The sequence below is a fragment of the Lytechinus variegatus genome, chromosome 6 (assembly GCF_018143015.1).
Source record: "Lytechinus variegatus isolate NC3 chromosome 6, Lvar_3.0, whole genome shotgun sequence".
NCBI lineage: Eukaryota > Metazoa > Echinodermata > Echinoidea > Temnopleuroida > Toxopneustidae > Lytechinus > Lytechinus variegatus.
In genome coordinates, this window is record NC_054745.1 from 38,743,002 (window position 1) to 38,754,222 (window position 11,221).

Consider the following 11,221-nt stretch of genomic DNA (forward strand, 5'->3'; position numbering starts at 1 on the left):
CTTCACTGGTTACCGGTATCTAAAAGAATAGAATTCAAAATCCTACTCCACACATGGAAAACATTGCATGGTCAGTCTCCTTTATACCTTCAAAATCTAATCTCTGAATACATTCCCGTAAGAAATCTCCGATCCTCTACTAATAAACAGCTAAATGTACAAAGAACGAATTTAACTCTGGAAGAAAAGGCATTCGCCTCATCAGCTCCATCTCTCTGGAATGCTCTTCCACTGACGATCCGATCAGCAGAATCACTTGAAGCATTTAAAAAATACCTAAAATCTTATCTGTTTTCTTCTTATTTTTGTTAAATATTGTTAGCTAATTTCATTTATTCATGCACCCATACATATGCAAATTATTTTATCTGTAATTCCCAATCCCTCTGCGCCTCGGAATAGTTCACTAGATAGATGGCGCATAATAAATGCTGTGTTTATTATTATTATTATTATTAATCGAATTACCAACTTCAACCCTGGGTTTAATAATATACTCTATGCTATTATAATAAGCGCTATATAAATGAACATTATTCTTCTTGTTATTATTATTAAACCGAACCATAAACCTAAGACTTTACAGGAAACCTAATCATAACCCTATTTTAGACGAAAGAAAGACCGGGGCTATTGTCGCCGGAGCAAATGTCGCGTCACGTTCAGACTCCCCAATTAAATGGTTTTCCACGCAGGCGGTCCGTCCGCTTCCTGCTATACAGAAATGATTACGTCCTGTAATAGAAAAGGAAGGAAACAAATTCAAAATAGGCGTCTATAAGACGCCTATTTACAAAATCGGGGTTTGCCATGTAGTTTCAGGTTTTCATTCTCAATAATGGTTGTTTTCAGGGTTTATTAGTTCCAATACATGCACTGGTACACATGTTTCATCTTGGTTTGAGAATTTCTTTTTTAATCGGCTGCTCACAAAGTTAAACAATACCTTTAATTCCTTCTTTGGGATGATAAAGAAGAAAGATAAAGAGGGAACAGAAAATGTTAGAATATATATATATATATATATATATATATATATATATTTATATATATATATATATATATATATATATACATATATATATATATATATATATATATATATATATATACATATGTATATATATATATGTGTGTATACATGTGTGCGTGTGTGTGTGCACGTATTTACATATTTATCTATACATACTCACACATTATGCGCCCAAAATATCGAAGACAAAAAAATAAATTATACTAGTTTCGATTTGTTCTTTAAGAAGAATAAAACTAGTAAGAATTAAATTTCTTCACCCTTTCTGCGATTATTTTGTTCATTATTTTGCTTCCTTGGAGTAGAACATATATCATTATTTCGTATATATTATATATATACATATGCATATACATATCCTTTAAACGTGATAGGTATTGATTACATTATGAGGAAATATTCAATAGATATGTTCAGATTTTAAATAAAATTTTGATTAAAGAAAAAAAAAATAATTTATTTTATTACCAACGAAGCATTGTCATTGGGTAAATCGTGCATTCATGCAATGGCTGTGTATTTACTCACCTTTTAGCAGCTGTATATAATATTTGTTCTGGGATAACACTGACAGTTTTGACCATTTACTGTGCATGCTGGAAGTAAAAGACAAAATAATGCAAACAAAAAAAGAAACGTGTCATAGACTACATTCAAAGTATAAGCTGAAAATTTAGAAACCCGGCTTTTTCGTATATAGTGCAATTTCTTTCTTGCCCCAATGGCTGACCATATGTAAATAATTTTGTTTTGTTTCATGACAGGTATACCGGTTTTAAAACGACGGTCGCTTTACAATGAAAACAGAGAAGCACGTCGATGTTGGCAAATTGTTTGAAATACTATAAACTCGATAAATCTTAAATAAACTCTGTTGGAACTAAGTACAATGCATCACCACTTTGCCTCTTTTATCTCATCTATGACGAACACGCGAAATGTAATATCGTTACATATATAGAACAATACAGTTAATATTGAATTTAAACAAGCAGCTTACCGACAGTTTCTTTCATCGTATGCTCGTCAGGCAATTTGGGTCCAATGGGATCTAAATAAGTAGCGCCCTCTCCAGTTTCTTGTGCGAAAGTACTGTAGACAACTGCAGCAGCGAGAAGTAGCAACAGTGTGGTGAAAGTCTTTAAGGCCATAGTTTTCCACTGTTGTATCTGAGGAGGTTATGCAAGTGAATGGTTATCGGTTTATATACACAACAAAAAAGTAAGTCCCCCCTAAATCAAATTGCTGTAACTTTTGAACGGAATTATTTTGAGATATGATATTTCGTAGGTGGTTTTCTACAGCCATTAGGCAACTCCTGTTGAAAAATAAGATTGATCGATTGAGTCATGCATGAGTAATTAAAGATTGAATTAAAAAGGACCATTTTTGAAAGTCTTAAGAGTCGTTTCTCAGATTGTGGAAATACAAGGTTGGGAAAAATTATTTTTAGGTGAATTTTATGGTGTTATGCTGTTTTACTATCCATCATTTAGCCACTCCACACACAATTTTGATATCGTATGTGCATGGTTGAGTGAGCACAATGTATTGCAGGGGCCGCAGAAGCGGGGGGGGGGGGGACCATACGACTATGATTTTTTTTGCATGGTCAGCCCTCCCTTCCAACTTTTGGCTTAGCCCCCCCCCCCCCCCCCCCCCTCCACTTTGAAAACCATTCTGCGGACCCTGTATTATGACGTATCATCATAAGTCTTTATGATAGTATCCTCTACAACTTGTTAGATCATGTTAAAATTTGAAAATGGTGGTGGCTCCCCCGATTTATATCGGCCCCTCCCCACATTAAAATTCTGGATCCGCCACTGATTTATCCTAAATTAAACTGATCATGAGAAATTGTTAGGAAAATAATACATTTATGGTATAAAGAGTATTCATTCCTAAGGTTTCGAATGTGCTCGCTCAATCATGAAAATGTTTTAAATTCGGAAAGTGTGTGGGGATAGAAATGATGGATGATAAAAGCAACAGTAATTAAAGTCACATTTTATTTTTTATATTTTTTTATTTTAAGTCCACGATGCTGTAGACTTGAGTTGAGTGCCTGTTCATCGATCGGAGTATCTCCTCTGGTGGTAGTACAGTATCCATGGTATTAAAACAAATACATATACCGGTACTTAACACGAGAAAGGATTGTCAGAACTGTGTACATGTATGCTACAAACCCTGGAAAAACAAAGACAATACTGCCTACACTGGATTATAGAGCAAATCATTATTCTTGGACCAGTGCCTATCTAGACGAATTTTGAAGGAGTTGACAGAAGAGGCTGAAACAACACTGAATTTGTCCCCAATATTCACTTTAACACCCTTTAAAATGAGTCTGTGGCATTGAAAATACCAATTTTCCCACTTTGATTCGTGCTCACTCATCCATGAATAAACAAATCGATTTCATTTTTGATAAACATTACTGCCAAATGACATTGCTAAAAACAGCCTTGAAAAAAAGTTCCACCATATTGAATAAGGGGTTACTTTTTCTTAAACATATGCACCCATAACGTACACAAGTCTATGATAGAGGAAGTCAAAATTTTAACAAATATGAAATGAGGGTTTGTTTCATGGGCGGTTCTTGTTACTTCTACCAACAGTTATTTCATGAAACTTCGCATATGGCTTCAGAGTAACACTATCTAAAAGGCGTGCACACCAAAATAACAATTTGATACGGCACAGAGTGGGGCCAGGCCTTGACATTTCTTCTCATTTGCATAATTTTCGAATATTGTGTGCTCACTGATGCATTAAACATCGGGATTTTCATAAATATAAAATCAAATGAATTATGCAAGGAGGTTTGTGACAAATATCCATAGTTACAAATTTCATTTTTTCCAATAACGTAAAAAAAAGCTAATCACATTCCACATATTCGTCAAAGCGTGGATGGTTATTTAAACGCCTTTGAATCATTGAAGCATTTTTACTTAATTGGTCATGAATATAAGGAAAAAGTTGAGAAAAAATGATTTTCAGTTACCAAAGTGAAACAATACTTGCCTATGATATTTGAAAATCGTATTTTTTGTTTTCAATAAATGTTCATTGAACCGTGAAACGATGAATATTGTTGAAGATACTCTTCCCAAAAATAACTGTCATCATATTCTATCATTTCTATTGATAGAAATGTGTCAAAAATCCAATTATAGCAAATTTGAACTTGTGTTCATTCAACCGTGAAAATTTAGCCAAAAAAGTTGTATCGTCTTTTAGAAAATTCCTTCTACAAGCCCTCTGACTATTTTTCATTATGAGAATGTGGAATTAGTTTCAATAGAATTGAATCAAAGTCATGATATTTGGCTTGTGACTTTTTAAAAGTGACATTTTTGCCTTCTCTCGGTTCTCACTGAAGCATGACGTAAAATACGTCCATAACATTTACCCAGAGGGTAGCCTATAAAATTACCTACACGCTCATGTAAAAATATATTAAAAACTCGCATTGGTTCGGAAATTATTGATGTTTGATTGATGTTTGTTCAAAGGGGGACTTACTTTTCTTGTTGTGTATATTTTGACGTGTAGTATTATTTGGCTAAAATTAGGGAATATTGCCTACAGCTACACCGAATGATTTCTGGGACTCTCTCGCAAAACACGTAGCCTTCCTAGCAATAATAAATACCCTTTTTTCATTATTTAAGTGTTTTTGACACCCTTATTACGTTACTTTTTACGTGTTTTGGGGGTCGCACATGGTATCCACTCTTCAATGTAAGTGCCCCCCCCCCCCGGATTGTCCGTCATGACATTGAAGACTTCGTCCAGGGTCGGTGATTCGATTCAAATCAATTCATTGGTCACACTGGACAAACGGCATAATTGCCATTTTTCGTCAGCTTCGAAACGTCGGACGAAACTGCTGTTTCCACTCACCAGGGGCGTAGATAGCGGGGGGAGGGGGGGATGCATCCCCCCCAGAATTTTAGGTGGGGGGGATGGTGTGTACAATCATCCCCCCAGGTTTCTGTGGGGGAAGAAGCAAAACTATACAGTAATAAAGCAATGAATGCTAGTTAAAATCAATCAATAATAGCAGTAATAATCATAACGTACAGCAATGACAAACATGATCAAAATTTGACTTTTATTCAGAGTCAATCATCTTATATGCATTTACAACTTGCAAGTTTTAAGTAATAACAACTGTCTTGCGTCGTCATATACATTTAAGGATCGTTACTCAGAGTTTCACCAAGTACATTTCCTTATAATAATTATGTATTTGCAAAGGAGATAAGTTCAAAATATTTCATTACAGATTTAAGAAAGTGTCGCTTAATCACTCCCTTTCAGAGCAATTGCTTTCATAACACATTAACCATGTTAACACTGTTCAAACGAATTAATAAGAAATTACCTATACACATACACTGACCCTTTTCCCTGCTGGCCATGTCCTCAACCCCTACTTTGCAAAGGAAAGGTGAAAATTTTCAGTCTCTAAGGAGCGAATTAGTAAATGAATGATTTTGGAATGAAAGTGCAAATTTTGGATGGCCTCAGTGATATCCGAGGTTTTTTCACTCAATATTCACTCTTTCATATATTCACTCCTTAAAGAGTGAACTATTTCACTATTTTTTTCAGAGTACTTTGCGCTTTTCAAAGAAGGTAGAATCATCCAATATATAGACATGCCTTAATTCACGAAGGCAGATTGAATCAATCCATGGATAAGATTAATTTATGGTCTAAGATCACAGAACAAGCCTAACTCGACCCTCAGAGTGTTCATTGTCGGACCTTTGACAAAAAACATAATCTCGCGCATTTACGCGATAAAAATTATCTATATACAGTTTACTTCCGACAACCCGGTGAGGTTTATTTCATTTCCATACTTAATTCAATCAAGCCTTTGTAATCATGGTAATTTTAAACAGAGTGTGCTTATCATTTTAGTGTCCGCATATCTGCACGTGGATAAGAAATATGTTGAGCTTTTTTATTTTACCCCTATTACTATAATTGTAATTGATATTTTTTTTAGTTATTTGGCTGTTTATTTGTTTATTCCTTTAGTTGTTGATTCATTCGTTTGATCATTAACAATATCGCTACTTTTAAAAGAGTATACTACTATACTAGTAAAATAAGGAATACTAGTTATTCTAGATCATGTTTAGCAGGACTGTCATGACCAAGATGATAACTAGACATCCGACAAATGACATTTCTCTTATGATCATCTTTACTCATTGTCATTAATCAAACAAAAGATTACTGCCATGAAAAATGTGCAAGGAAGTTTGTTTATTACTGGATGCCCTGTTTATTGCTGAAAGCAAAGTGATTAAAAGACACACGAGATAATCCATGAGGCAGATCGTGTTATTTTGTTATCTTTAACTCGTCTGCATGCTTTGGCCCATGATATTTTGTTTTTATCGAGTACGTTATCTCCTTCATTCTTTATATTTATATATTAATTATATATATATATATATATATACTCTCTTAATTCCAAAGACTTATTTTTAAGTCCAAATGACTTATATTTTAAGTCCAAGAGAGACTGGTTAAAATGACAAAACCCTTGGATTTAAAAACAAATCCTTAGAGTGACTTAAAATGTTAAGTCTGTAGAAGTTTTAAATTTTAAGTCGTTTGGACTTGAAATTTAAATCTTTCTGGATTCATTTTTAAGTACCATCAGGATTTACTGCAGTTTAAGTCTTTCTACGGGTTTAAATATGAATGGTAAATCCCAACATAAAAACAAATCATGTAAGGGTTGTTTTCAAGTCCTTCTTAGAATTAAAAATATTGAACTTCAAATGAAACACGATACAAGTACTTCAAATTCATAAACATTTATTTCTCCATGAAATAGTCAATTATAAGATAATGTAGAATTTCAATTCCACAATAAACCAACATATGCAAATTCAAACCAGTTCATAACCTTTTTACTATATCAATCTGTTATATACTGCCTTACCACGACAAAAGGAAGTACTGACCATAAAATAGTTTACGAGTTATAAAGCAAAAAACTATATTTTGTACAATTCATTTTATTTTGTTGCGAATTCATAGCTCAAATTGGTATATAAACAGATAAACTGATGATGCATATATGTATATATATATATATACATATATATATATATATACATATATATATATATATATATATATATATATATATATATGACCCAGCTAGGGATCATCCCCCCCCCCCAGGTCTAAGGACCTGTCTACGCCACTGCCACTCACAAATTTTCGATGAAGACTTTCCATATGTTCATTTGAATTGACTTGACTTGCATTTCTAATGCATTTTCTGCGGGCTAGGATTCATTAAACCTCTTTTGCTGTACGAGAACTCCCTATTACTGAAAGAGAAGGGCTAGCAAACTAACACATGTCGCTGCTTTGTGGTATGATTGATTTATTCAATAAGCATATGGAATTGAATAACAGACACATCGGTAGCGTCATGAGCAAATATTTTGAGGGGCCAGACATGGTGTATGGGATATTTCTTTAAAAAACACACAAAAAAATGATAAATTTAATAAAAAGAATTGCGCGAGCAAGGCGAACTTCCAAAATTGTTAACCGTTTGTGCAAACAAATCTAATTTCATGATTGCCACTTAAAATTTTGATTCTAAGCTGGTGTCGTTTCAAGACTTATTTGGTGTGGGTATATGTAATAAATAAAATAAATAAGTGATAATGATAATTAAGGACTTGCATAGCGCACCTTGTTAGGTGCTCAAGGTGCTCCTATATTACCCCGGGCGTGTGCTAAATCAACATCGGAGTTTTTGCAGTGTAGTGAGTAGCACTGGTGTAAATCCAGGCGGTATTGAAATAACACCAGTTAAGAATCAAACCGATATTGGTTTAACCATATAAAACTTCTCTAAAATTGCAAAGCCCGTCTAACGTTATTGTAAACAAAAGGTCGATCACGTTAATTACAATCAATTGTCATCTAAAGGCGACCGCACACCTTACGATTTGTCATCGACTCATTTTTTTTAAATAAAACGTAGTAGAATTTGATGCTAATAATGAGACTTGGAATATCTTACTGTGTAATGTTCAAAATCATCGTATGATTACCTATTTTCTAATATGTGACTTTGCTATTATCCTTCTTAGAATAAAAGCAATCAAATTTAATCTCTAGTCGTAATGACGTCATAGCAGTTGTACGATTGGCTACGATTTGAAACTAATTTGGCCTTTACTCCAAAATAAAGGCTTGCATTTTTTTTAAATGGTTATATGAGTACTCTTTCAATTAATCTTAACCTCAAATAAAATGATATGTTCAATTCACATTTTCACATAAGGAGCAAAATGCAATTTGTTCCAAAATCGGATCGCGAACAGTCGTAAAGACCCTTTCACTATTGACGTACGACCTGTTGACGACCGCCTGCAACATTTATTTCTTGTTGTTGCACGATCGATCTCTTGGTGTCTTACGAGCACTAGCAGTCGTTGTAGACGATCGCACAAACTCGAGGTGGTCGTGACTGGTCGCATCTGAACTTTGAACATGTTCAAAATCCAAACACGATCACATACGATCGATTCACTCACATCAGGTCGTACCATCGGTCTGGAAATCATCGCGTGAGTGTTCTTCAACGTGTACGACTTGATGCGAGAGGTGGCACAACTAATAAGTCGCATTTACTCGACTGGAGATCGTACAACACTTGCACATGTGCTAGCGACCTACAGGTACAGACACCAATATTACGACTGAGTGGGATAATATATAGGCCATAAGACTTTTGCAAGACCGATCGCAACGGCTTGCAGCATTGCACTACCGTTGCATTCGCATGTATGCGACCGATCCACTCGCAATCCCTCGTGCAACAATCGCATGTGATCGCACGAGCACAATAAGAGCATATGCGACTTACTCGTGCAACGGGGTTTACTTGGTTTTTTTTTTGTTGTTGTTGTACGACAGCTGTTGCATTTGTGAAAGCCTCTGTGTGATCTTTTGAGATGACTAACGAATGATGCCTGTTGCAGCCTGTCGCAGGACCAAAATGGTCGCACGTCAATTGTAAAAGGGGCTTAAGGTGTGCGGGGGCCTTAATACACCGAATTTACACAAGCGCAGAGGCCAGCCAGTAGCCACGTCTTTGTGAAAAATCAAATATTCAAATCTCAGAAATGTAGCACCCTCTCTCTCGCTTTCCACTCCACCCCTCATCTCACCTCTTCTCTCCCTCTATCTCTCTGTTTCCCTTTCTATCTCCCTCTCTTTTCTCTCACTGTGTATCTGATCGTATGCTTTCCACATCTTACCTCCAAAATATAAAAATAGCATCAATGAAAAAAACAAACACTGCTACACAGTACATCTAATTTTATTCCTGAACGAGCTGTACAAAGTATTTAAGTGATCAAGTACCACAATCAATAACATGGAAATAAAAAGTTCAATGGCTTAAAAGATAAACATTGAATATCTCGAACGATTTAAGGTCACATAAGTTAAATTGTGGGTTTTCCAGACAAACCAGGCCTGGCAAATAAAAAGATGTCCTGCGTCTCGTTTGGCAGTGTTTGGGGAAGGGGTGGAACTACGTAATGTCCAACCCAGACGTAAAGAAAGACGAACTTGAACAGACGGAGGACTAAAATCTAGATAATAAAGTTAAATGTTAATTCAATAGGCAGTCCCGAAGATATGCATTGAAAACCTGAGTCTTGGTTTGGATAATGAACACTTCAATCTATTGGGGTACCTCTGAGAAGGAACATAGATGGGTCTCTTTTAATGCAATGAAGCCGTTGAAAGCGCCACTGTTATTGTTTTACATGGTGTTGTAGTTGGTATGGCTGATCAACGATTGTGGTTTCGTGATGGATTTTTAAGGGCACGCATCTCACATTAATTACCGACTCCATATTCAAGATAATTAGGTCTAATCGACTGATTCTTTACATGTTCAATCAATATACCAGAAATAAGCTGCTTTGTTCAGTCTTTACCAATTGTTAGGGTGTCAGACTGAATAAGGTGATCCGGGTATTAGGAATGGGAGTTCTGGAAATGTCATCCTCAAGGCTAGATGGCGTAGTATGGGTTCATCCTGAGGTTTGATGGCCTTTGTCTTCGTAATACCTCGTGTAGGAGGGAACCTCCAAAACATCCTCCAGTGAGGCGGTTGACTAGATTCCTGGGGTTGTTCTGGTACGTGACCGGCCCACGGATACCTGGAGCCATTGTTGTTGCAGAAGCTGTTGCCATCGCAGGAGTTGTTGGAACTTCCAAAGCTGGCGTTGGCCCACCTGTACACTCTAAAAAGTGAAGTGCTAATTCACCTCTTAAAGAGCGTGTATAGTGACTGCACTTCGGAGTGCTGATTTGTCTAGTTCAAATTTGAACGAGAAAATTCAGCACTCCGAAGTGCAGTCACTATACACGCTCTTTAAGAACTGAATTAGCACTTCATTTTTTAGAGTGTAGGTGCGGTAAGTCCTGATGGGTGGTACTCGCAGATGATTGCGTGGCAGTCGTTCCTGGCTTCTTCTGGAACCCACTGCGGGGTGATCTCCACTTGGTTGTTGAACATCTGGTTGCGGATATCAGCATCGAAGATCATGGCTCCAAGACCTGGCTCTGGCATAGGTGCCACCATACCTTCCCAGTTGGTGTAGTTGACGGGTTCTCCGCTAAACCACTGCCACTGCCCAGTTAGGCCTACGTGAAGACCAATCCAAACAGGGATCGGTTCCACCATCATCCTCACAGCCCACTCGTACAGATAGTTGTTCTCTGCCAGGCTGTTGACTGTAACAAGTGACGCACCCGTGTACATCTGGCCGCAGTACATGTTCGCTGCCCCCTGGAATAGCCCATTTTCATTATTGACGATAATTGGACCGGGAGCAGCAATCTGCCTCAGGAAAGCACCACTGTCGAATCTGTATCAAAAGACAATCAGAAGATATAAACGTAATATAGGCCTAAATCAAAAGAATCGTATGAAAATGTTTAGGACAAAATAATCAATTGGGGTTAAATGGGGTTAAAGTACCCTATGAATAAAGATATGGGTTATGAATAAACAAAAATTTTATCAATAATATATCGTGAATAAAAGGATCAATCCGGGTTGAAACGTGGTTGTGAAAACGCACATCAATGAAATAT

The 11,221-nt window shown here is 36.3% G+C and overlaps 1 protein-coding gene and 1 long non-coding RNA gene across 2 annotated transcripts; both read right to left on the reverse strand.

Annotated features, from left to right (window-relative positions):
• Positions 1 to 419: 419 nt before the first annotated feature.
• On the reverse strand, positions 420 to 2,197 carry LOC121416637. The gene is made up of 3 exons (XR_005970223.1): positions 2,034 to 2,197; positions 1,562 to 1,629; positions 420 to 735 (listed from the first exon to the last, which is right to left on the reverse strand). It is a non-coding gene; the product is annotated as an uncharacterized LOC121416637 (long non-coding RNA).
• Positions 2,198 to 9,961: 7,764 nt separating this feature from the next.
• Positions 9,962 to 10,997, reverse strand: LOC121417805 (30 kDa spicule matrix protein alpha-like; the record flags this gene model as incomplete). Its single annotated transcript, XM_041611541.1, has 2 exons — positions 9,962 to 10,350; positions 10,538 to 10,997. Coding segments are annotated over 2 exons (678 nt in total), but the record flags the coding sequence as incomplete, so codon positions are not given.
• Positions 10,998 to 11,221: the final 224 nt, after the last annotated feature.